Here is a 24,904-nt window from a genome sequence, read left to right as displayed (position 1 = left end):
TTTACAGTTGGGTTTTTACTGGAGCAATCTAGGTAAAGTACCTTGCTCAAGGGTACAACAGCAGTGTCCCCCATCGGGGATTGAACCCACGACCCTCCGGTCAAGAGTCCAGAGCCCTAACCACTACTCCACACTGCTGCCCCTATAAACTAATAATAATACCGTGTGGCTGTGTGATTACGGATTGTGACAGTGCCCTCTGGAATATCAAGGTACATTAACACATAAATATATCGATAACAAATACATTCTTTTAAGAGGTGTGTCTCTATAACGTTCCTCCCACCTGCAGATGGCGCTGCAGCCGGTTCAGCCCCGCAGTGTGAGCGGCTCGGCGGCTTTCATATTCCCGCAGTGCCGACAGTGCGATTCGCTGCTCTTGACCCTGCGCGTATTATTTCCGCGGTCACTCTATAAAGTGTCCACGCTTTGCTCGGCGAGTCTCTTTCTTCCGGGCCATAGTATTAGTGAGTGTTTAAACGCTCTCTTTAACAACTAAAAAAATAAAAAAAAATACAAAAAATACTAAAAACGTCTTTTAAAAAAAAATTATAATTACAAAAAAACATTAAAAAAATATACCGGAACTAAAAAAATATATAATTACAATATAAAATAAATAAAAATTAAAAAAAAATCGCAAAAATAAATAAAACTGTCTCCTTTTTTTTTTTTGATTAAGTTCACGTACAGCAGGCCTCAGGCTACGACCGTCTGAAGTTTTATTAATTTTAAAAGAAGGAAAAGTTCCTTCGGATTACACGCTTTCCTAATTCGAGAAGTTTCTTCAGGCTCTTTAGCACCGCAGCTGCTGGCCTCACCGCTTCTTATATTCGTTTACTTGCACACTAGGAATACTTACTTATAATAGTTAGTAAGCGCTCGTTTGTATTGTTGAAATATATAATTTAGCCCAGCCTTTTAAAATTAAAAGACAACTTAGCCAAAAAAAAAAACACCTGCATATCAAAAGTTCAAACATTTTTAAATTAAACACAATCTATACTCGTTTTCAGTATTTACCATGAACGCGGCGGCGGCGGCGGTCGCGACCAGCTATCCAATGGCTTCTCTCTATGTCGGCGACCTGCACCCCGATATTACTGAAGCAATGCTCTACGAGAAGTTCAGCCCAGCGGGGCCGGTGCTGTCTATCCGAGTCTGTCGCGACATGATCACCAGACGCTCCTTGGGCTATGCCTATGTCAACTTTCAACAGCCAGCAGATGGTAAGACTGCCAGCAGCCAGCATGCGTGTGTGTGTGTCTGCATTGCTATGGTTGTTTAATAGCTGTCATGTATTGGTATGTTTTGAGCTGAACTGGTAACCAGTAAGCGACAGCCGGACTCATCTCTCTCAACTGGGATCGCATAACACTGTACCTGCATCAGTAAAAATGAATAACATTCAAACAGTGCGTTTGAGCCATTCCTGGTATTTCTGTGAGTTTCATTCACAATAACCTGCGCTTGTGTTGCAGCTGTACAGCTCACAGTAAAACCTGGAGCGGACTCCTGACTGCGACACTGTGGGATTGTACATAAACACACCTCTCTGTACATGCACACCCCACCCTCAGCAGCCGGACTGGGTCCGTATTCCAAGCGGACTGAGTTCTGGAGGGGCTTCGTTGGTGCTGAGGGGAGGAGGAGGAGCGAGTCTCAGTGCTGTGTGTGGTGAGAGCTCACGGTGATGAAGAGCTGTGCCACTCATGCAGGCTCACACACGCCGACAACAAAGGGGCTCAAGTTCCTCAAATAAACCCGACGATTTTGATTTTCCTCCTCGTTGGTTTTTGGGGTGAAGGAAGCTGCAAACCCCCTCTTGAACACACTCGAGCTGGAAAGACACAGATCACACGCCAGCATGATTAATGCAGTTCATTGGTAGGCATGCAAAACACACTTCCATTGGAAATGTGCCAGGCCGTTCTGCACGTTGCTATGCTTACACTGTGACCATGGTTTGCCTTGTTTTGTTTGCTGCACTCCTTTTATTTGTCTGTGTGCAGGGATGGGAATAACTCCCACTGCATAGCAGTGTCATCCATTCCTGGTTTTGCTGTGATTTAATAAGAATCTCTTGAACTTACTACCTGTACACTGTGGCTAAGCGAGCTTGTGTCAAAACCTGGAATGGGTGAAAGTGCTATGCAATAGGAGGCTTATTTCCATCTCTGGTGTGTTTTTGGAATGCCTCGACTAACAGGTGTGCTGAAACCCACCCTGCCTGTCCCGAATCATGCAAGACTCCCGTTGCAGAGCAGTGTGATCCATCCCAGGGTTTTCAACTGTGAGCCTTCATTGCAAGTTAGCACTGCAGGAGGAGCAAGCAGTCTAGGTTCACACTAAAACCTGCAGTGGCTTAAACGGCAGTGCCATGGGAGTCATTTAATTTATTACTATGTAATAAAGATGCACAGACTTTCACCCAGTCCAGTTTTCAATACATAACCCACCCCCCCCCCCAAAAAAAAAAGAAAATCAGTCAATCTAAATGTTTCACATAGCTCCTTCCAGCTCAAAGCGATTCACGATCAATAAAGTAAAAAGCCTGACGAAAACAAGACCAGACGATAAACGAACAGGTAAAATAAAAACATGAAATCTCAGTCAGTCAGAAAGCAGAAGATGTGATATTCACGCCTGCACTCTTTTCATCAGGGTTCAACCTGAGCTTGGGAGGAGGGAGGAGGGAGGAGGGAGGAGGGGAGTCGACAACGCCTCCCTGCTGACCTAACCTTAGCAACCTGAATCCAGTTACAGCCAATCAAGCCATTGCGTCGGGTTCTAGGAGAATTATTATTATTATTATTATTATTATTATTATTATTATTATTCTTGTTATTCCTGCAATGCAGGGTATGCATGAATGCCGCTGGGGAGAGGAGGGGTTCTGCGTTCATTTGCTTTCTGAACTCCAGCGTTTGGGATACTTTGCGAATGCAGAAGTTGCATTGGTTGCTTGTTGATGTTTTTCCCCCTGCGCACTGAAGCAGGCTTGCGTTTGGCAGTGCGGTCCTGCTGTTGCTGTCTCTCGCTGTGCCCCGGTCATCGGGTCGTGTTAAACTGCATTCCTCTGCAGCACATTCCTCTGAAGGACCCCTTGCTAGACTATAAATAAACCCAGCGCTGTGGAAGCCTGGGCTCCTGCCTCTCTGAAAAACTGCACCGCGTCGAAGTCCCCCAGGGACACAAGGCACTTCCAGGTATCAGTGTGCTGCTCACCCCAGTTCAGCTCCTACATTGCAAGAAAGGCAAGCAGCTGATCAGTTTTAATTGTTTGAGCTGCCTATTTGTGAAACATCTGAAATACTTGTGCTTTGTGCTGGAAGTCGGTGTCGAAGCTGTGGGGTGTAGCAGCAGAGTTCGTTATGGTTTACGACATTAACCCCTCTGCTGCTGGACAACAGCGCCTGGAACGGTTTACCAAGTAGAGTCAACCGACTGTGTCAGGGACCACTCAGGTCAACCGTAACACGAAGCAAGAGGCTAAAACATATATTCAGACTCCTGTTGCACAGCACCCATTCCAGGTTTTAATACAAGTGTGACTGGCCCCAGTGTGCAGGTAACACAGCACAGGTGTGTCTTATTAAACTCAAAGTGTAAACCAGGAATGGATCAAACTGAGATGCAATTTCACATTCATAGTTAACGTTTAACGTTCGCAGACCCTCAGGTAACACCAGCCTACCTTACCTGAGGTAGCATTAGGGAGTGCAGGGTTATTGCGACATGGGGTCTGTGAAACCTGCTTTAACTTTGACACCCTAACCCCTGCCAGTTGCACTGCTTGCGTGTGTGTGAGAGAGAGAGAGGTGTGCCCCCCCCTCACTGACTGTCCCCCCCCCCCCCCACCCCTCCCTAGCTGAGAGAGCTCTGGACACCATGAACTTTGACGTGGTCAAGGGCAAGCCGATCCGCATCATGTGGTCGCAGAGAGACCCCTCCCTGAGGAAGTCGGGGGTTGGCAACGTGTTCATCAAGAACCTGGACAAGTCCATCGACAACAAGGCTCTGTACGATACCTTCTCCGCCTTCGGGAACATCCTGTCCTGCAAGGTAGATCCCACAGCCTGGAGATACACATCTCATGAGCAAGGGGGTCCTGGCAAGAGAAATAACACAGTGTAAAAATCAATGACAAGAAAGAGACGAAGCATTCAAGCAGGACAGAAACAGAGCATTGCACGCACACACACACACGCACGCATCCTCTCCCTGACCCATACGCACCCTCGCCCCGACTCCCTCAGGGATGGAAATAAGACTCCTACTGCACAGCAGTTTCACCCATTCCAGGTTTTACTACGAGCTTGATTAGCCACTGTGTGTATAAGTGTAACAAGCTCAGGTTTGTCTTATTAAACTTGTAGGAAAACCAGGAATGGATCAAACTGCCATGCAACGGGAGTCTTATTTCCCTCCCTGTTGTTACACCCTACACTAAACACCCTTGTCTGTTTAAACCCACACTGCTATTTCTCAAGACTTGCTGGACACAGTGTGTTTGAATGAAGCTCCAGACAGCTAGCGCTGGTCTCTAATCGGACCCCTGGTTCTGGTCCGTTCCAGGTGGTGTGTGATGAGAACGGCTCCAAGGGCTACGCCTTCGTCCACTTTGAGACGCAGGATGCTGCGGACCGGGCCATCGAGAAGATGAACGGCATGCTGCTGAACGACCGCAAGGTGTGAGTGTCTCGCTGTCCGCTGAGCCGGCGTCAGACTGCTAGCAATCGTGCATCCAGAGCACTTTGCTGTTCAAAAGCAAGTAGCACAGAAAACATCACATGTGTGCTCTTTATCATAGTGTTCAAGTACAAAGAGAAATGTGCAGGTCCTTAGTATCGCCCACTGCACACCGTGAGGTAGCGAATGCATCTCCGGCTTCAAGCCCACTGTTTAGCAAAAGCAATCGCTGCATCATCAGTGTTGAATATTGAATTGAAGTATGTGTGTCATTTGTAGTCTGGAGTCACCTGTGCATATTAACTTATAGATACCCCTGAAAACCTAGATCTGGGATGGGCAGGTAAGCCAGACAGGGACCCCCCCTTGTCAGTGCTGGTGTGGAGGTCTCTCTCTTTGTCGGTGACCCCCTTGTCAGTGCTGGTGTGGGGGTCTCTCTCTCTGTCGGTGACCCCCTTGTCAGTGCTGGTGTGGGGGTCTCTCTGTCGGTGACCCCCTTGTCAGTGCTGGTGTGGGGGTCTCTCTCTCTCTCTCTGTCGGTGACCCCCTTGTCAGTGCTGGTGTGGGGGTCTCTCTCTCTCTCTGTCGGTGACCCCCTTGTCAGTGCTGGTGTGGGGGTCTCTCTCTCTGTCGGTGACCCCCTTGTCAGTGCTGGTGTGGGGGTCTCTCTCTCTGTCGGTGACCCCCTTGTCAGTGCTGGTTTGTGCCCCCGTTCCTTGCAGGTTCGTGGGCCGGTTCAAGTCTCGGAAGGAGCGGGAGGCGGAGCTGGGGGCCAAAGCCAAGGAGTTCACCAACGTGTACGTGAAGAACTTCGGGGACGACATGAGCGACGAGACGCTGCAGGAGCTCTTCAACGCCTACGGTAACTGAAGGGGGAGCAGCCGCTCTGACTAGCATTATTATTAGTGCTGGGATGAACGTGGCTTTTCATAGCATTCGATATTCTTGAATACAAATGAATTGCACTAGCTTGAGAACAAAAGTATAATTCCTACCGTGTAAAATAAACCTGAACGGATCAGAACAGGGTCGTGTTCTCCACGGGATGCATTGCAAGCAGTTGATTGTGATTGTGAGCAGTGAGTGCTGCGCTGACCTCTCTCTCTCACCTGCCCAGGTAAGACCCTGAGTGTGAAGGTGATGACCGACGCCACGGGCAAGTCAAGAGGCTTCGGATTCGTCAGCTACGAGAAGCACGAGGACGCCAGCAAGGTGGGAGTCACCTGCACAGCATGAAGTGAATTACCTTACGCTGCCTGCACACCGCTGCACATTGCGTCGTTTTGACAGTGCAGGGATGGAAAATAAGTTTAATCCATGCCTGGTTTTCACTGTGAGTTTAATAAGACACACCTGAGCCTGCTACCTGCACACACTGGGGCTAATCAAGCTGGTAGTAAAACCTGGACCGGTCTGTGGTCCAGTCTCACCCACCCCTCTCCTCTCGCCCCTCTCCCAGGCGGTGGAGGAGATGAATGGGAAGGAGCTCGGTGGGAAGCTGGTGTTCGTGGGGCGTGCTCAGAAGAAGGTGGAGCGGCAGGCGGAGCTGAAGAGGAGGTTCGAGCAGCTGCAGCAGGAGAGGATCAGCCGCTACCAGGTAGGGAGGGGAGGGGAGGGGGGGATAGGGGAGGGTAAGGGAGTGCTGAGAGTGGGTTTCGTTCTCATGCACGTTCTCTTTTCTGTGTCGGGGTGTGTGTGTCACTCAAAGAGCTTCATTAGAGCCACCTAACACTTACAAACATGTTCTGTTTCCTTAAATCCAAAAGAATAGTTATAATGAATGAGCACGTTTCTTATAGAGCCTGCTGTGGTGTGCACGTTAATAACGCCTTGTCCTTGTGTTCAGGGTGTGAATCTCTACATCAAGAATCTGGACGACACCATCGATGATGAGAAACTGCGCCAGGAGTTCATCCCCTTTGGCTCCATCACGAGCACCAAGGTGAGGAGGGGGATCAGCAGAGGGGCCTCAGGAGGGTCCGTGTGCGTGCGTGCGTGTGTGTGAGAGTGTGCAGGTCTCTGGAGGAGGGTCTGTTTGTCTCAGCGCTCTGTATTAACCCCTCGTTCCCCTCGTGCTGTGCGCAGGTCATGCTGGAGGAGGGCCGCTCAAAGGGCTTCGGGTTCGTGTGCTTCTCGTCGCCGGAGGAGGCCACCAAGGCGGTGACGGAGATGAACGGGCGCATCGTGGGCTCCAAGCCGCTGTACGTGGCGCTGGCTCAGCGCAAGGAGGAGCGCAAGGCCCACCTCACCAACCAGTACATGCAGCGCATCGCCGGCATGAGGGCCATGCCAGCCAACACCATCCTCAACCAGTTCCAGCCGGCCGGAGGCTACTTCATGCCAGCCCTGCCCCAGGTGAGTGAGGGAGGCACTGCAGGGAGGGTGACACTGTAGAATTACTGTGCAGGTTTACCGAGGTGAACTTTTAGAAGGTGTAGCCACAGGCACTGTGTGTGTGTGTGTGTTGATTTGTGAGACTCTGTATAGGTGTGTGTTGTGTTGATTCTGTGTGTGTTTCTCCCTTCAGGCGCAGAACAGAGCAACCTACTACTCCCCTAACCAGCTGGCCCAGGTGAGACCGAGCCCGCGCTGGCAGCAGCAGGGAGGGAGGCCTCAAGGTGAGACACATGACCTTGTATTGACCTCATTTGATATACCTCTGCAAAACAGAGGGTCTCGCTGCTGCCTGCAGAAAGCTGGGAAACCTAAACAAAATGATAATTACAATTCAGAAGTCAAGTTTAAAGTGTGCGTCAACTGATCCAGGACAGCGTTGCCCTTCTTCAATTGGCTGCAGAGCAGCAGCTGTTGATTTGTCAGATTAGAGGTTTCTGAGTCATGGCATTAGGGTGTGAATCAGTGGGTTACCAAGGGTTACCCAGGGTTACCAAGGGTTACCTAGCCACACTGTTGATGCTGAACCACAGGGATCCTTTCAGACCCGACTGAAGTTTTGAGATCAGTCTGAACCGGATGAGCGCTGATGTGTTGAAGGGCCTCTTGTTGGTAAATGTTCTAGTTTGCCCTCTCCCCCTCCCTCCCAGGTGGGTACCAGTCTGTGCCCAACGCCCTGCGCCAGTCCGGCCCCCGACCCAGCCTGAGACACCTGGGACCCAGCAGCAACATGCAGGGGCCCCGCGTCATCCCCACCGGAGCACATAGAGGGGGTGAGGAGGGGGGACTGGGGAGGAGAGTTGGGGGGGGGGGCGGTCCTCTGTGAAATCACGTTGCTCCAAACGACACAGAGCAGATTTACACACTTTACAGACCTGTAGAAAGCTCCTGCCGTGTAACTTCTGAAATGAAAGGTTTGAGACACGTGCCTGCAGCGTGCTGGCGCTCTGCTGGGTTAGAGGAGTGCAGTATTGAGGGGGCTGCACTGGGAACAGCAGCACAGTGGATAAACACGCGCAAGGTTTTACATTAGCAGACTTGTGCTTCTGTGTAGATTTGCTTGCTCTCTCACTCTCCCTCTTTCCATAGTGGCCGGCAGTCAGCCCCTGGGACCCCGCCTCCCTGTTACTGGCCCCGCCCCCCGTGCAGTCCCGCCCTACAAATACGCCGCCACAGTCCGGAGCGCTCAGCCAATCAGCATGCAGCAGGTAGGGGCAGAACTGTTAGCTAGCCAATCAGCATGCTACTAACAATATGTGATGCATGCCATTTCTGCAGTACATATTGTCAGCGGGTAACTTTTTTTTTTTCAGACTCAGCCGGCTGTGCTCGTCCAGGGGCAGGAGCCCCTCACAGCCTCCATGCTGGCAGCAGCACCCCCCCAGGAGCAGAAACAGATGCTGGGTGAGTGAGAGAGAGTGACAGAGGCAGTGAGAGATATAGATCGCTGGACGAAACACTCGCCTGCTTGACTCGGTGTCTTCTCATTTCAGTGTCTCTGATGAACGCCCTAGCCGAAGCGCTTGTGATTTTGGTTTCTGAGTGCTGGTCCAGTGTCCAGTTTGTTGACAGTGTCTCCCTGTGTCTCTTCCCCCCCGCAGGGGAGCGTCTCTTCCCTCTGATCCAGTCCATGCACCCCAGCCTGGCTGGTAAGATCACCGGCATGCTGCTGGAGATCGACAACTCGGAGCTGCTGCACATGCTGGAGTCCCACGAGTCACTGCGCTCCAAGGTACCAAACCCAGACCCCCAAAAAACAGACCCCACCCCTAACTGCACCCAGGCTCCACCCCTAACCAAACCCCCAAAACCACATCCCAGAAAACAGACCCCACCCCTAACTGAACCCAGGCTCCACCCCTAACCAAACCCCCAAAACCACATCCCAGAAAACAGACCCCACCCCTAACTGAACCCAGGCTCCACCCCTAACCAAACCCCCAAAACCACATCCCAAAAAACAGACCCCACCCAGGCTCCACCCCTAACCAAACCCCCAAAACCACATCCCAAAAAACAGACCCCACCCCTAACTGCACCCAGGCTCCACCCCTAACCAAACCCAGACTCCACCCCTAACCAAACCCAGACTCAACCTCTAACCAAGCCCAGACTCCACCTCTAACCAAGCCCAGACTCCACCCCTAACCAAGCCCAGACTCCACTGCTAACCAAGCCCAGACTCCACCCCTAACCAAGCCCAGACTCTACCTCTAACCAAGCCCTGACTCCACCCCTAACCAAGCCCAGTCTCCACCCCTAACCAAGCCCAGACTCCACTGCTAACCAAGCCCAGACTCCACCCCTAACCAAGCCCAGACTCCACTGCTAACCAAGCCCAGACTCCACCCCTAACCAAGCCCAGACTCTACCTCTAACCAAGCCCTGACTCCACCCCTAACCAAGCCCAGTCTCCACCCCTAACCAAGCCCAGTCTCCACCCCTAACCAAGCCCAGACTCCACCCCTAACCAAGCCCAGACTCCACTGCTAACCAAGCCCAGACTCCACCCCTAACCAAGCCCAGACTCTACCTCTAACCAAGCCCTGACTCCACCCCTAACCAAGCCCAGTCTCCACCCCTAACCAAGCCCAGACTCCACCCTTAACCAAGCCCAGACTCCACCCCTAACCAAGCCCAGACTCCACTGCTAACCAAGCCCAGACTCCACCCCTAACCAAGCCCAAACTCCGCCCCTACCCAAGCCCACAGCATGTGTGTCCTGCAATGTTTTCTCGGTGTGTTTCAGCATTGCTCCGGGAGCTGAAGCCTGTGTGTAATGGCTCTCTTACCCGCTGTCCCACGCAGGTGGAGGAGGCCGTGGCTGTGCTGCAGGCTCACCAGGCCAAAAAGGACGCAACCCAGAAAGTGGGGGTCCTCCCCACGGCCACCCCAACCCCCGCCGCCACCTCCTAACAGTGAGGAGCCCGTGTGAGACCCCCATCGTACAGCAGGGAGCCCCTCGCTCAGCCAGAATGCCGGAGCACATCACAGACTGGCAGAAATCGTGGAGAACTGCATTAACTTATTGAAGGATACAAAACGTTCTTTTAAATTCTATTTTAGTAAATGTAAAAATAATATACAAAGATATTTAAATATATATTAAAGCAAAATCAATTGACAAGGGTTAAAGATTTGTTTTAACAATTATTTATTTCCCTGTGGCCAGGACAAATCTATATGAAAAATAAAACAAAAAAACATTTTTTTTCAGAGAGCGAGAGTAAATAAAGGAGAATGTGTTTTTTTTTGTGTGTGTTTTTGTGTTTTCTGGTTGAAAGGTTGTTTGGTGGAGTTTTGGCCAGGATTGGGTTAAGCCTGGTCTGTGTGATGAATGACTTTCACAATAAAGAAATGAAATGATTCACCTGCCCGTCTTTCTTCTGTGACTGTTTATGTTTTAGAAGAATAAAACACAGACGCCTTCTCAGACAGGAACTCAGAGCAAAGCACAGAGAGGTCTGGTAAAGCATAGGGAAGCATTGTAAAGCACAGAGAGGTCTGGTAAAGCATAGGGAAGTATTGTAAAGCACAGAGAGGTATGGTAAAGCATAGGGAAGCATTGTAAAGCACAGAGAGGTCTGGTAAAGCATAGGGAAGCATTGTAAAGCACAGAGAGGTCTGGTAAAGCATAGGGAAGCATTGTAAAGCACAGAGAGGTCTGGTAAAGCATAGGGAAGCATTGTAAAGCACAGAGAGGTATGGTAAAGCATAGGGAAGCATTGTAAAGCACAGAGAGGTGTGGTAAAGCATAGGGAAGCATTGTAAAGCACAGAGAGGTCTGGTAAAGCATAGGGAAGCATTGTAAAGCACAGAGAGGTATGGTAAAGCATAGGGAAGCATTGTAAAGCACAGAGAGGTCTGGTAAAGCATAGGGAAGCATTGTAAAGCACAGAGAGGTCTGGTAAAGCACATTATAAACCATGGGGAAACTGGAAAATGAACGCACGGATTTATCGTGTTAAATTTGCATGTAATGAATGTACGAGGAGCAGCCCGTTCACACAAAGGTGAGTCCAAAACAATTAAGCTGGGTTCCTAATATTCTGTCCAGGCAGGTATTGAGAATGACGAGTCAGCTCTGCCTCGCTTTCAAACCACGTGTTCGAGACACAGCGGGACTGCACAGGAAAGGGCGGGGCAAGGCGGGGTTAGAGGGTAAAGGGTACAGCAACGATGGCGTCCACGAAGCGCGTACTTTACATTGGTGAGAGCATTTTCATAAGATAAATCAAACAAGCAGGATTTACAACATGAGCTAGGCGTGTTTAATAATACGAGGTGCCGTGTTTGCGAAGGCTTCCACGTCACGGAGATGTATCTGTTGATGCGGATCCTGCAGGATGGTTTTTAAATGCCTGAATGTAAAGCTGTAGAGCGAGTCTCTCGGGTTACGTGCTTTTTTGAGTCTCTCTTCAAATCAAACAGCACTTATGATAGTTAAAGTCGGCGGCGTTGTTTGTGGTATATCGTACGCTGTGACCAGCAGTGCTATGAATTATATATAAAACACACTCTTGAGTTTTAATAATTCAAGTGTCAAAGAGTTTGTTCTGGCATTCACCCCAGCTGCACGAAACGGAACTCTGTCTCTTTTTAAACCCCCCCCCCTCATTATATATGTTTGAAGCCCCGTGTGCTTGTGTCCCGCAGGCGGCATCGCGGAGGAGGTGGATGAGAAGGTGCTCCACGCTGCCTTCATTCCCTTCGGAGACATCTCCGATATCCAGATCCCTCTGGACTACGAGACCGGTGAGAGCTCCCTGCACCGTCACAGGACAGGCACACAGCAGCGATGGGAATCTCACATTATTATTATTAATTATTATTTGTTTATTTAGCAGACGCCTTTATCCAAGGCGACTTACAGAGACTAGGGTGTGTGAACTATGCATCAGCTGCAGAGTCACTTACAATTACGTCTCACCCGAAAGACGGAGCACAAGAAGGTTAAGTGACTTGTTCAGGGTCACACAATGAGTCAGTGGCTGAGGTGGGATTTAAACCGGGGACCTCCTGGTTACAAGCCCTTTTCTTTAACCACTGGACCACACAGCCTCCTCACATAATGAATGCATAGCCTGATGCGTAGCAGGTTCACCCATCCCGTTTAACTATGCGCTTCTTCAGGGGGGTAGTTGTCTGGTGTAACAGTTTCGTGTACAATGAATGATTTCAAATGTCTGTCTCTGTTTCTCCAGAGAAACACAGAGGCTTTGCGTTCATCGAGTTTGAGATGGCAGAGGTGAGTGTGCGGGACTGGGAGGGTGAAATACTGCACTGTGTAGAGAAGGCTGCGGCAGCCATCTAGTGGCTGTGCGCTGTATTGCACTCAGCTGAACCTCCATCTCTCACAGCACAAGTAACGATGCTGCACAGAAGAGATGAGTACTCTAAACTTCGGTTCAAGTAACTTGACTAGTGTACATATTCTTTATGTGAAAGTAAACACGCATTGTATTACCCCCCCCAGTTTACCAGTTGTGATGACCCTTGAGTTATTGAGAGTCTCTGGGGGGATACTAGGAGGTGCCAGTCTGTCTGTCTTGCTTACTGTGCTATTTTTTTCTCCTTCTCTTTCCATCCAGGATGCTGCAGCTGCTATCGACAACATGGTGAGTAGAGCCCTGGCGACGCTGCCTTTGTTACACTGGGCTGGGTTGAGCTGGGCTGGTCTGGATTGGGTTGAGCTGGGCTGGGTTGGACTGGGCTGGGCTGGATTGGGTTGAGCTGGGTTGGTTTGGGCTGGGCTGGATTGGGTTGTGCTGGGTTGGTTTGGGCTGAGCTGGGTTGTGCTGGGCTGGATTGGGTTGTGCTGGTCTGGATTGGGTTGTGCTGGGCTGGATTGGGTTGTGCTGGGCTGGATTGGGTTGAGCTGGATTGGGTTGGATTGGGCTGAGCTGGGTTGAGATGTGAATCCCTTCCTGTCTCCCTCTCCCTGCAGAACGAGGCTGAGCTGTTCGGACGGACGATCCGTGTGAATATCGCCAAGCCCATGAGGATTAAGGAGGGCTCCTCCCGGGCAGGTCAGCAGCGACTGTGCAGAACCTCCCTGTACCTCCCTATACCTTTCTATACCTCCCTATAGCTTTCCATTCTATCCAAACCTCCCTCTACCTGCCTGCTCTCCTGAACCTCCCTCTACCTGGTACAGTGAAATATAGCACATGTACAATTTACTGTCAACATGCCCACCTGGCTTAATTATCAAGGGAGCATCGTGCAATGAAATATGTGGGTAAATGAATAAATAAAATGACAGAAATGCCTCCTCTCTCTCTCTCTCTCTCTCTCTCTCTCTCGCTCCAGTGTGGACGGATGATGATTGGCTGAAGAAGTTTTCAGGGAAGACTGCGGAGGAGGGTGAGGGGGCGGAGGCGAGCGGGGACTCCGCCCAGCCTGACACGCAGGAGGTGAGCGAGGTCATCGCTGTCAGTATTGCAGTCGGGCCACACTGCCGTCCCTGTCGGGGAGCGTCTCAGTGGGCTCCCCTTCAGCGACGGGCATTTCAGCTGGCTGTGTTCCTCAAGGCCTTCTTGTCCTGGAGCGCGGGAGGAGTGTTTTTACAGCTGTGGATGTTCTGCCTGTGTTGCAGGGCGAGCCCCCAGCTAAGAAAGGCCGTGCAAACCCGCAGGTCTACATGGACATCAAGATCGGGAACAAGCCAGCCGGGCGTCTGCGATTCCTCCTGAGAGCCGACATCGTACCCATGACTGCAGGTGATGCTCTCTTCTGTCCACTGCCGAGGGATTTCAGACACGCAGCGCCAATACAAGAGAGCACGCTGGCTTACTGAGGACAAACAAAGTGCTTATACACAAGATGCAGGTTCTGCACTGTTGAGTTAGATTACAAATGAGCTTTATTTTACTTTATATACGTTCGATATTATTATTATTATTATTATTATTGTATTTTGGTTCATCAAATGTAACCCTTAATCTAGAGCAAGTGTTTCCAAACCTGGGGACTCCAATCAGATTGAGTTTGCAAAGGTCACTCACTAAGAGCATAGCCAGAAATACAAGCGCTGCCAAAGTTAGTGTAGCAAATCTAACAGAAGGAGATGACCAATAAGAAGGTGGCAGGTGCTTTTGAAAGCCCCCCCCCCCTCCTCCTCCTTCTCTTCTCACTCTCACCCGTCTCCCCCTCCCCCTGTCTCCAGAGAATTTCCGCTGCCTGTGCACCCACGAGAAGGGCTTCGGATACAAGGGCAGCAGCTTCCACAGGATCATCCCCCAGTTCATGTGCCAGGGGGGCGACTTCACCAACCACAACGGCACAGGCGGCAAGTCCATCTACGGGAAGAAATTTGACGACGAGAACTTCATACTGAAGCACACCGCCCCAGGTAGAGCAGGGCTGGGGTAGGGGAGGGGACCTCGTACTGGCACTGATAGATAATGCATCAGAAGCCAGTATAGCTAGTGGTGTAACTACCTGAAGGACATAGTATGGTCCTGATGAAGTACAATGTGCAATAAGATCAAATTAGCATTATGATGGGCAGGGAGATCATGTATATAAACCAGCTATAAATCACGTTGCTTTATCAGTTATCATTTTGGTTTGACTGCATACGCTATACGTCCAGACTGGGCTAGGCTTGAGCAGGTAGGACTGGAAATATAGAGGAAATGTTTCACAGCAGTCTCAGTGTCTCTCTCTCTCGCTCTCTGTGCGTTTCACAGCTCAGCTGTCGATGGCGAACTCGGGTCCCAACAGCAATGGCTCCCAGTTCTTCATCACCTGTGACAAGACAGACTGGCTGGACGGGAAGCATGTGGTGTTCGGAGAGCTGATGGAGGGACTGGAGGTGCTGAGAGCCATGGAGGTGAGGAGGGAGGGTATACCGGGGGAGAGGAGAGCTGTGGGGGAGAGGAGGGAGGGAGGGAGGGTATACTGGAGGTGCTGAGAGCCATGGAGGTGAGGAGGGAGGGAGAAAGGGTATACTGGGGGAGGGGATAGCCGTGGAGATGGGGAGGGAGGGAGGGTATACTGGAGGTGCTGAGAGCCATGGAGGTGAGGAGGGAGGGAGAAAGGGTATACTGGGGGAGGGGAGAGCCGTGGAGGTGGGGAGGGGAGCGTCGTGGGGGAGAGGAGCGGATGGAGGGAATGGGGTAGGTGAGGATTGGATATAGAGGGAGAGGGAAAGATGACGTTGTTTACAGAACCAAAAATCATCCTGTGAGAAAGATGCTGAGGTTTTCATTGTGTTCCCAGGCTCAGGGTTCGAAGGACGGCAAGACCAAGCAGAAGGTGATCATTTCAGACTGCGGGGAGTATGTGTGAGACGCAGGGAGCGAAGTGGGCTGGAGAGACAGACAGACAGACAGACGGACAACACTCCCTTTCCTTTCCAGTCTCGGACGTCTTGCTCCCAGCCCTTTGTGAGCTGAACTGCCAGCAGACCTCTGCAAGCTGCTCCCACATGCATGTAAGCAGCAGTGAAGCCTGTGGCAGTGGCTTCAGAACACACACTTGAAGGGTTTGTGAAGATTTCATGAACAAAAAAAAAAATGAAATGAAATTCATCGCTTCAGAAATGCAGACTTGGGAGGGAGGAAAAAAAATAGTTTTGTAAATATTTATGTGAATAAAAATACTTTTTTTAAACATTTTGAAATGAAGCAGTCCAGTTGTATTTGGGGAAATAATCAGCTCATTACTGGGGATCTGAAATCCAGCTAATTCAATACAGTCTAGTGTAGAGAACTCAGTGCTGTACTGGGGATCTGAAATCCAGCTAATTCAATACAGTCTAGTGTAGAGAACTCAGTGCTGTGGATCTGAGAGCCAGCTAATTCAATACAGTCTAGTATAGAGAACTCAGTGCTGTACTGGGGATCTGAGAGCAGCTAATTCAATACAGTCTAGTATAGAGAACTCAGTGCTGTACTGGGGATCTGAGAGCCAGCTAATTCAATACAGTCTAGTATAGAGAACTCAGTGCTGTACTGGGGATCTGAGAGCAGCTAATTCAATACAGTCTAGTATAGAGAACTCAGTGCTGTACTGGAGATCTGAGAGCCAGCTAATTCAATACAGTCTAGTGTAGAGAACTCAGTGCTGTGGATCTGAGAGCCAGCTAATTCAATACAGTCTAGTATAGAGAACTCAGTGCTGTACTGGGGATCTGAGAGCCAGCTAATTCAATACAGTCTAGTGTAGAGAACTCAGTGCTGTGGATCTGAGAGCCAGCTAATTCAATACAGTCTAGTATAGAGAACTCAGTGCTGTACTGGGGATCTGAAATCCAGCTAATTCAATACAGTCTAGTGTAGAGAACTCAGTGCTGTGGATCTGAGAGCCAGCTAATTCAATACAGTCTAGTATAGAGAACTCAGTGCTGTACTGGGGATCTGAGAGCAGCTAATTCAATACAGTCTAGTATAGAGAACTCAGTGCTGTACTGGGGATCTGAGAGCCAGCTAATTCAATACAGTCTAGTATAGAGAACTCAGTGCTGTACTGGGGATCTGAGAGCAGCTAATTCAATACAGTCTAGTATAGAGAACTCAGTGCTGTACTGGAGATCTGAGAGCCAGCTAATTCAATACAGTCTAGTGTAGAGAACTCAGTGCTGTGGATCTGAGAGCCAGCTAATTCAATACAGTCTAGTATAGAGAACTCAGTGCTGTACTGGGGATCTGAGAGCCAGCTAATTCAATACAGTCTAGTGTAGAGAACTCAGTGCTGTGGATCTGAGAGCCAGCTAATTCAATACAGTCTAGTATAGAGAACTCAGTGCTGTACTGGGGATCTGAGAGCCAGCTAATTCAATACAGTCTAGTGTAGAGAACTCAGTGCTGTGGATCTGAGAGCCAGCTAATTCAATACAGTCTAGTATAGAGAACTCAGTGCTGTACTGGGGATCTGAGAGCCAGCTAATTCAATACAGTCCAGTATAGAGAACTCAATGCTGTACTGGGGATCTGAGAGCAGCTAATTCAATACAGTCTAGTATAGAGAACTCAGTGCTGTACTGGGGATCTGAGAGCCAGCTAATTCAATACAGTCTAGTATAGAGAACTCAATGCTGTACTGGGGATCTGAGAGCAGCTAATTCAATACAGTCTAGTGTAGAGAACTCAGTGCTGTACTGGAGATCTGACAGCCAGCTAATTCAATACAGTCTAGTATAGAGAACTCAGTGCTGTACTGGAGATCTGACAGCCAGCTAATTCAATACAGTCTAGTGTAGAGAACTCAATGCTGAGTGCTCTGAATCAAAGCAGTGACCACAAAGGAATCTGAGAAACAGGAGGTTTTTTTTAATTTGTTGTATTTATTTTATTGAGGGTACATGAATTAAATAAAAAACAACTGAATGTTTTCACAGGGTTTGTGATCTAACAGTCTAAAGGCACTAGATTGCAGTGCAGCCAGCAGCCGTTTTGGGGAGGGGGGCGGGGGGGGGGGGGGGGTTACATGTCACACCCTTAAAGGCATTCTCGAAAAACAACCTTCGTATTAAAATAGCAGGGCCAAAAATAATAATTCATTAGAAGGGTAACTTCAGGGATTAATTCAACAAACCCCTGCCAAAAAAAAAAAAGTGATTTTAAACAAACGTGAAACGTGCCACCGCACTTCCATCCGCTGAGTTCTGACACTCTCTTTCCAGACACTTCGTTCCTTTCTCGTTTTCAAAAAGCAGGTTTACACTAAGACGGTTCTGGAAAGCGTTATACATAGATATTATTACTGTAGATATCTTCCTTATTATTAGTATTAATAGTATAATTATCGTGATTACATACTGTGTCCATCAACCCCCGAAGCGGAGCTGCTGATTGGCTAGCCAAGAGGCCGGCGAAATCGCTCAGGAGAGTCCCTGGCACCTCATTGGCCCGACTCCAGGAAGGGGGAGTGGCTAGGAGGAGCTGTACTTCCGCGGGATTGGACCAGCTCCCTCGCGTCGACAGATCGATTGATCAGGACAGCTGCCCGCTCACTCCTCCTCGACCGCCTCCCTCTTCAGCTCTCCAGCCTTCTGATTGGCCAGCCGCAGGACCGGGCTGTGCAGAGTCACTGCCTGCTCGGCCAATGAGAGGGGCTCCTGCTGGGGGGCGTTCCCCGAGGTGAGATCAGCCTTTTAAAAGAAAATACATGAAACATTTTGTATTGTGAATGAGAGACAGACTTATGAATCTTATAATCATGCTAGGTGCACAAAGTGACAGGTAATTATTATTTTTTTTTGGGCTGAAGGGTAACATACAAGCTGACTCACTGTGTCGTGTAACTCCGCCCCCTCGATGTCATCACTGTTTGATTGGCAGCTCGGGCTGTGAACCTCTATTCCGTGGCTCTCCAGGATAGCGGCTTCTGTTGACCCAAAAAAATAAATAAATAAACAGACGGGATCACATGACGCTCAATGAAGGGCAGTCTGGGGTGTCTCAACCTGCAGTGCCGGGAGGAGACTGCAGGGGGCAGCGTACCTATATTGGCCCTCCTCTTCATCTCTTTCCTCCGGTTTGCAAACCAGTTGTAGACCTTCAGAGCCGTGACCTTCTCGAACTCTGACAGCCGGGAGCCTGCGAGACAAAAGCTAGCTAGTGAAAAACAAATGGAAACTAGTGCTTTACAGCAGCCTGGACCCTGTGCCCACACTGAGCTGGAGGAAGCCTGCTGAGATTGAGGAAATGAGGGCGGCTACTGGTATGCCTCAAACCTGTAGAGAAGAATCCTAGTGTCTTTGAAGTGATTGTAGCTACTGAAAACAAAACGTAAATCCTCCTTGTTTTACACTCGGCTATGTAGGTAAGAGTTCTGTTTTGGAAGAAACGCACATTACAGTAAAGAGACTGGGGCACTGACCAGCTGCACAGAGAGAGAGAGAGAGACTGGGGCACTGACCAGCTGTATAGAGAGAGAGAGAGAGAGAGAGAGAGAGACTGGGGCACTGACCAGCTGTATAGAGAGAGAGAGAGAGAGAGAGAGAGAGAGAGACTGGGGCACTGACCAGCTGTATAGAGAGAGAGAGAGAGACTGGGGCACTGACCAGCTGTATAGAGAGAGAGACTGGGGCACTGACCAGCTGCACAGAGAGAGACTAGGGCACTGACCAGCTGTATAGAGAGAGAGACTGGGGCACTGACCAGCTGGACAGAGAGACTGGGGCACTGACCAGCTGCACAGAGGGACTGGGACACTGACCGGCTGGTTTCTGAATGACGGCGTTGCAGGCTCCAGCGATCTCCTCTCTCTTGGACTCTTCGGGATACTGGTTCTCCTGGAAGAAGCTACGATTGGAAACAACGAAGACAGACCTTCAGCTGAGCCTGATAAAGCACAGTGAGTTAGCAATGTTATTACTGGAGCTGTGATTGCAGGACAGGGCTGTCTGATTACAGGAATGTCATTCACACTTTTACTCAACCTTTTAAAATTAGAAATAAAAACCCTTAACCTGCATCACACTAAATACCCGCTGTGCTTCTTACACACCCAGTGGTGTTAAATCCAGTGATACTGAAGCTTAAGAACTTCAATGACAAGCGTCTTTCTCAGTGTCTTCAACAGTAAATAATGGTAAAACAGAGCCCCCCTCACCTCTCCATGACGGACAGGCACTCCTTCCTCCAGGTGAAGCGGCTCCCGCGACGCAGCCTCAAAGACACGCCCCCTCCCAGGCTCCCGCTCCACTCCGGCTCCTCCTTCACAGGGCCACACAGGGGCCGTAGAGACAGCGTGGTCCCTGAGAGACAGCGTGCGAGGGAGAGAGGTAAACACTGCAGCCTCACGCTGCCTCTGGATCATTGTGTGCGTCTACAGTTCTGTCTGTGTACAGCCCGTGAAAGAAGGGCGATTGCTGCAACTTAAAAAATACTTTTGAGATCTACAGCGCATGCAATACATACGACACATGCAATATGCTATTTCAGTGAGGTTTGTATACATTACACAGTAGAGGTAGCCATCAAGACCATTACCTGCAATGGGATCCCTATTGCAAAGTCTTGCCTCCTGTTGCATAGCACTTTCACCCATTCCAGGTTTCACTACAAGCTTGATTAACCCCAGTGTAACAAGCTCAGGTGTGTCTCATCAAACTCATACTAGAACCAGGATCAAACTGCTACGCACTGGGAGTCTTCCTTCCATCCCAGGGGCTATAGTGTACCCCCCCCTGTCCCCCTGGCTGGCTCTCTCACCTGGGCTGCTGCGCTCCAGCAGGTACCAGCGGTAGAAGGCTCTCTTTTTGGGGTCACTCATCTCCAGCCCCTGCTGCAGCAGCCACTGTGAGATGTAGCTCTGACTGATCCCTGCAATGGGATTGATTGGAAAGGTATGGGATGAGGTGGGCAAAGACGAAAGAGCATGTTTAAAATTCATCAGAATGAGCCGATGGTACAGACTCCATAGATCTAACTGGTCCTTCTGTGTGTGTTTGCATGTGTTGGTGTGTGAGAGTGTGTGTGTGCATCTATGCATATATATATATATATATGTGTCTGTGGGTGAGTGATTGCGTTCCGAGCTGCAGTGCTGTTCTCCAGTACGGTATCACTTTACCCAGCCAGCCCCTCCAGCTCTCCTGGTCCCTGTGGCTATGGAGAGCTCAGTATAGATCAGTCAGTGAAACCAGAGCCTGGGCCTGGCCTCTCTGCACCACACAACACTGCAGAGGAACAGGGAGCACACAAAACACAGCACAGGAAAGCATAGCAAAACACAGCACAGGAAACACAGCATAGCGAAACACAGCATAGCACAGCCACGCACTGTCTCCTATAACAGAGCACAAGGTATAAAGCAGAGACCAGCACAGGCTTGGATTCACTGCCCGCACCTCCTCTCCCTGCTGTCTCCCACAGCACTGCCGGCTCAAGGTTCTTCCCAGCTGTGCATTTTGAGCAAAAACAACTCTTATCCTCGGCTTCCGTTCTCAAAGACGCAAAGTGACTGACTGTCCCAGACGGTCAGCGCTGGCTGGAGGGGGTCCAGACCCTGCAGTGACCCTGTTACCTGTGACCTGCCCCACGATGGCTTGAGAGATCCTCCGGTTGTTTAAAAAGACTTTGATTTCCTCCTTCACCACACTGCTGTCCCTCCTGAGAGAGAGAGAGAGTATTAGCAGACTGCACATATTAGCTGGTCTGCTTGCACTGTTTCCTTGTGCTTTCAATAACACTGATAAAGACACTAGAGCCCAAACGCTGGTCTGCTTGACATTGATGGAGGGCATTGCTTTGCCTGCTCTACAGCGCCCCCTGTGGTAGTTCTCTGCATTGCGAGTGAATGAATTACCTCATGTACTCCTCCACTCGCTCCTCTACATCCCACTCCTCCAGGTCGTAGCTGAATGACTGCCCCTGGGGGGGCGGGGAGGCCTCGTTGCTAGGCGACAGGGAGGGGGAGGGGGCGAGGAGGGAGGAGGATGAAGAGGTGGGGGGCGTGGCCGGCGTGTTGCCGTGGTTCCTGCAGCACTGGGGCGGTTGCCGTGGAAGCGTGTGGCTCTGCTCCTGGTCCAGTCGCTCCAGGGAGTCGAGCGCATGCAGGATCTGGGGTTTGGACATGCCGGAGAGACGCAGTCGCTGCAGCAGGGCAATCTGCTCGATGGTGTAGCGAGGCTCTGCCACGCAGCACTGCATACCAGCATCTGAGAGGAGACAGGGAGGTACAGAGCAAACACTGCAGTGGATTCACCCTGGTAAAACACTCACCTCAGACAAGCTTGCTGATTACCGCTACTCTCAGACCGCTCAGTGTTAGAGACGGTAGCCCAAGATCAGAGCTAATCAGGGCCTGTGAAACTAGCCGCTAAAGTAACACTGGGGTGTGTGAAACCAGCCAGAAGGTCGGTCGTCTGAGGTTAGTGCTAACCTGAGTTTAGAAAACCAGCTGTTTATGTTTATGTTTGTGTGATTGTCTTGCAGATCAAGTCTTTGATGATGTCACAGCTGCCCTGGTGATGTCACGGCTGCCCTGGTGATGTCACGGCTGCCCTGGTGATGTCACAGCGCACTGACCTGTGGGGTTGAGGTGTAACTGGAAGGCTTGAGAAGCAGGTAAGCGCGGCACTGCTGCTGTTTTTCTCATAAAGGGACGCTCTGAAACAAACAGGAGGCTGTTAAGATAAGGAATGTGTTCAATTACTCTGGAAGGTCCTCGTGAGAGAGCGGCCGAGCACATTAACACCATAACGAAGCTTCAGAATCAAAAGAGGCACTCCCACTTCTCACTTGAGTTTCTATATATCACCTGAGCGATTGATTTTACTGTACGTGTATTACTGATGTTCATTAAAGCAATACAATAATACATGTAGTAATACTAATCATGCATTTGTTAAAGCAATATAATAATAATAATAATAATAATAATAATAATAATAATAATAATAATAATAATAATAATACATATATGTGATGTTGATGGTTATTTGTAGTCTTCTTGGCCTGGCCTCACTTGTAAAATATATATTTTAATCTCAAGTGACTTCCTGTGTAAAATACATGTCAAATACATTTCATAAGAGAACTCTCTCTCACACGCTCACTCTCTTTCTCAATCAGCACAGCTCCCAGTGAGTCAGATGAAGAGCATCACGACTCCTCATCACACTGAGAGGCCAGGTACAGACACACCGAGCCATAACGTCATCGATCTGATCTGATCCATCTCTAATGAAGAGCATCACGACTCCTCATCACACTGAGAGGCCAGGTACAGACACACCGAGCCATAACGTCATCGATCTGACCTGATCCATCTCTAATGAAGAGCATCACGACTCCTCATCACACTGAGAGGCCAGGTGCAGACACACCGAGCCATAACGTCATCGATCTGACCTGATCCATCTCTACAGGGGACATGCATCCCTCGACGCGGTATTATTTATAGCAGCTCGGCTCAGACTGCCCCGGCCGGGAATTCGCGTGCAGTATCACGAGCACATCACATACAAACTGGAAGCGAAGAACGCAAACTACGCTGTGATGCAGTTTGCAAACAGATCTGTGTTCGTATTAGTTACAGAGGAGACGGATGCTGCTTGGAAATGCATGCATTAATAACAATGCAATGAACTAAATCTGTGTTTCGACAAGTCATTTCAGAATCTAATAGCACAAACATGCATGCACCGTCTGCCTGCAAAGCACAGGATTGTAAACCAAAAGTATTCGGAAATACATAAACAGGGTCATGATTTCTGCAGGGCAAATGCAATGCACAGGACGGGTGACTTCTCTCTACCTCCCGGATGATGCCGGATGACGGGTTGTGTACAGACAGTCCTCTCTCTGTTTCCCCTTCTCGATATGGGCTCGCAGATTTCACCTGGAGTGTGGGTCGCTCCCGGGACGTGGATAAACGGGAGTGCTGTTGTTGTGATTGTGAATGTTGCGGGTTGTGTGGTGTTATCGCGGTTGCTGTGTCTGATCATTGCGATTGGAGGCGGGCAGTCACATTGTCTCAGCAGAATGTCTGCAGGAGCGCGCCGGTGAGTTCGCTTGTGTGTCTGACCTCTCAGCAGGAAGAACTCCGCCAGTCACGCGATTCCGAGGGATCATAGGAAATGCGTTGCGTGTAAACGGAGTGTGTGTGCGCGCGCCGTGCAGATCATACAGAGAGCGCAGGGTTCCGCACAGATGATCACAACGAGCTGAATGCAGGGTTAATACAACTACCATAAACGAGTGCAATTTAACAACGACGTCAAAACCTGAAGCAGTTACATATTTATAATCTACTGGCTATTTAAACTTTGCAAGAACAACAACACGACTGCTACTACTACTGTGCTAATAATAATAATAATAATAATAATAATAATAATAATAATAATAATAATAATAATAATAATAATAATAATAATAATAATAATAATAATAATAATAATAATAATAATAATAATGAGGCTGCGTGGTCCAGTGGTTAAAGAAAAGGGCTTGTAACCAGGAGGTCCCCGGTTCAAATCCCACCTCAGCCACTGACTCATTGTGTGACCCTGAGCGAGTCACTTCACCTCCTTGTGCTCCGTCTTTCGGGTGAGATGTAGTTGTAAGTGACTCTGCAGCTGATGCATAGTTCACACACCCTAGCCTCTGTAAGGCGTCTGCTAAATAAACAAATAATAATAATAATACATTATAATAATAAATAACAACTCAGTTTTGCTCATCCTCTAAATATTTGTTTCTCTTTCTTAAAAAAACAACACCACAGAAGTGTGTTGTGCTATTTTCGTCAGCGTGTACTCCCCGTACACTAATGCAGGTCACTGATAGCGCTCATTCAAAGGTTTTCACGGATTGGAACAGCCTTTTATAAAAGGTGTTGAACATTGTATACACGATTCCACGTATTCCTCACTCGCCGCTGCATTGCGGGGAGCAGGGCAGGCTGCTTCACTGTAACAGTGTAACGGTGTCGAGACGCGCTTTGCTTTCCTCCCCTCGATCTCGAGTCTCCGGACAGGTATCATTATCTCACCCTCAGGTACGCGCCGTCCACTGACGCGCAGGACAGGGTCCACAGGACGGGGTCCCGCGCCGTCCACTGACGCGCAGGACAGGGTCCACAGGACAGGGTCCCGCGCCGTCCACTGACGCGCAGGACAGGGTCCACAGGACGGGGTCCCGCACCGCATGCAACAAAACCAGATTCAAACGCACGCTTTGGGTGGACCGAGGGGAACCCCAGCAAGTTATCACAAGGTAAGAAAGGAAAAGGGGGTGTGGCGGAGTTGTTGTTTTTTTGTAGTTGTGTTGTTGTGTATTAGTGTGTGTCTGTTGTGTGCACTTGGGTTCAGACGTGTTACTGTACATCGTTTTAAAACCATTGACTCGCGTCATGG

The 24,904-nt window shown here is 49.5% G+C and overlaps 3 protein-coding genes across 8 annotated transcripts; 2 read left to right on the top strand and 1 right to left on the bottom strand.

Annotated features, from left to right (window-relative positions):
- Window positions 1-424: 424 nt before the first annotated feature.
- LOC117413347 (polyadenylate-binding protein 4-like) lies at window positions 425-10,462 on the top strand. 3 transcript variants are annotated; one of them, XM_058997301.1, is made up of 14 exons: window positions 426-1,229; window positions 3,872-4,065; window positions 4,579-4,694; window positions 5,415-5,554; window positions 5,810-5,904; window positions 6,152-6,289; window positions 6,539-6,634; window positions 6,778-7,047; window positions 7,220-7,310; window positions 7,737-7,859; window positions 8,176-8,294; window positions 8,400-8,490; window positions 8,688-8,818; window positions 9,895-10,462. In XM_058997301.1, exons 1-14 carry the CDS (start codon window positions 1,025-1,027, stop codon window positions 10,000-10,002), a joined length of 1,917 nt encoding a protein of 638 aa, XP_058853284.1. In that variant the 5' UTR covers window positions 426-1,024; the 3' UTR covers window positions 10,003-10,462. The 3 variants fall into 3 exon arrangements, with proteins under 3 accessions (XP_058853285.1, XP_058853284.1, XP_058853286.1); XM_058997302.1 differs by lacking the exon at window positions 7,737-7,859 and having other exon boundaries at window positions 425-1,229; XM_058997303.1 differs by lacking the exon at window positions 3,872-4,065 and having other exon boundaries at window positions 1,052-1,229.
- A 736-nt stretch (window positions 10,463-11,198) lies between these two features.
- LOC117969111 (peptidyl-prolyl cis-trans isomerase E) lies at window positions 11,199-15,707 on the top strand. Its single transcript, XM_058997300.1, has 10 exons — window positions 11,199-11,296; window positions 11,743-11,841; window positions 12,291-12,334; window positions 12,678-12,704; window positions 13,034-13,115; window positions 13,399-13,502; window positions 13,685-13,808; window positions 14,255-14,440; window positions 14,781-14,923; window positions 15,313-15,707. The coding sequence occupies exons 1-10, from the start codon at window positions 11,266-11,268 to the stop codon at window positions 15,379-15,381; spliced, it is 909 nt and encodes a 302-aa protein (XP_058853283.1). The 5' UTR covers window positions 11,199-11,265; the 3' UTR covers window positions 15,382-15,707.
- A 1,666-nt stretch (window positions 15,708-17,373) lies between these two features.
- LOC117413350 (homeobox-containing protein 1-like) lies at window positions 17,374-24,697 on the bottom strand. 4 transcript variants are annotated; one of them, XM_034022418.3, is made up of 10 exons: window positions 24,541-24,697; window positions 22,071-22,151; window positions 21,349-21,700; window positions 21,067-21,152; window positions 20,253-20,363; window positions 19,651-19,795; window positions 19,255-19,340; window positions 18,537-18,632; window positions 18,326-18,420; window positions 17,374-18,184 (listed from the first exon to the last, which is right to left on the bottom strand). In XM_034022418.3, the coding sequence occupies exons 1-10, from the start codon at window positions 24,695-24,697 to the stop codon at window positions 18,044-18,046; spliced, it is 1,350 nt and encodes a 449-aa protein (XP_033878309.3). In that variant the 3' UTR covers window positions 17,374-18,043. The 4 variants fall into 4 exon arrangements, with proteins under 4 accessions (XP_033878309.3, XP_033878306.3, XP_033878307.3 ...); XM_034022415.3 differs by lacking the exon at window positions 24,541-24,697 and adding an exon at window positions 23,302-23,783; XM_058997297.1 differs by lacking the exon at window positions 24,541-24,697 and adding an exon at window positions 23,302-23,359 and having other exon boundaries at window positions 17,375-18,184; window positions 21,925-22,151.
- Window positions 24,698-24,904: the final 207 nt, after the last annotated feature.

The sequence above is a fragment of the Acipenser ruthenus genome, chromosome 23 (genome assembly GCF_902713425.1).
Source record: "Acipenser ruthenus chromosome 23, fAciRut3.2 maternal haplotype, whole genome shotgun sequence".
Lineage (NCBI taxonomy): Eukaryota > Metazoa > Chordata > Actinopteri > Acipenseriformes > Acipenseridae > Acipenser > Acipenser ruthenus.
Note: the sequence above shows the minus strand (reverse complement) of the source record. Positions and strands in the feature narration are given on the sequence as shown.

Excerpts from the sequence above, each read along its gene's own strand:
- LOC117413350 (XM_034022415.3), bottom strand. The coding sequence starts at position 23,491 with ATGATCAGACACAGCAACCGCGATAACACCACACAACCCGCAACATTC. Across the intron at positions 21,153-21,348 it reads CGAGTGGAGGAGTACATGAG|GAGGGACAGCAGTGTGGTGA; the intron begins GTAATTCATTCA and ends TCTCTCTCTCAG. Across the intron at positions 20,364-21,066 it reads CATCGTGGGGCAGGTCACAG|GGATCAGTCAGAGCTACATC; the intron begins GTAACAGGGTCA and ends ATCCCATTGCAG.
- LOC117413347 (XM_058997301.1), top strand. The coding sequence starts at position 1,025 with ATGAACGCGGCGGCGGCGGCGGTCGCGACCAGCTATCCAATGGCTTCT. Across the intron at positions 5,555-5,809 it reads GGAGCTCTTCAACGCCTACG|GTAAGACCCTGAGTGTGAAG; the intron begins GTAACTGAAGGG and ends TCACCTGCCCAG. Across the intron at positions 6,290-6,538 it reads AGAGGATCAGCCGCTACCAG|GGTGTGAATCTCTACATCAA; the intron begins GTAGGGAGGGGA and ends CCTTGTGTTCAG.
- LOC117969111 (XM_058997300.1), top strand. The coding sequence starts at position 11,266 with ATGGCGTCCACGAAGCGCGTACTTTACATTG. Across the intron at positions 13,116-13,398 it reads GGAGGGCTCCTCCCGGGCAG|TGTGGACGGATGATGATTGG; the intron begins GTCAGCAGCGAC and ends CTCTCGCTCCAG. Across the intron at positions 13,809-14,254 it reads CATCGTACCCATGACTGCAG|AGAATTTCCGCTGCCTGTGC; the intron begins GTGATGCTCTCT and ends CCCTGTCTCCAG.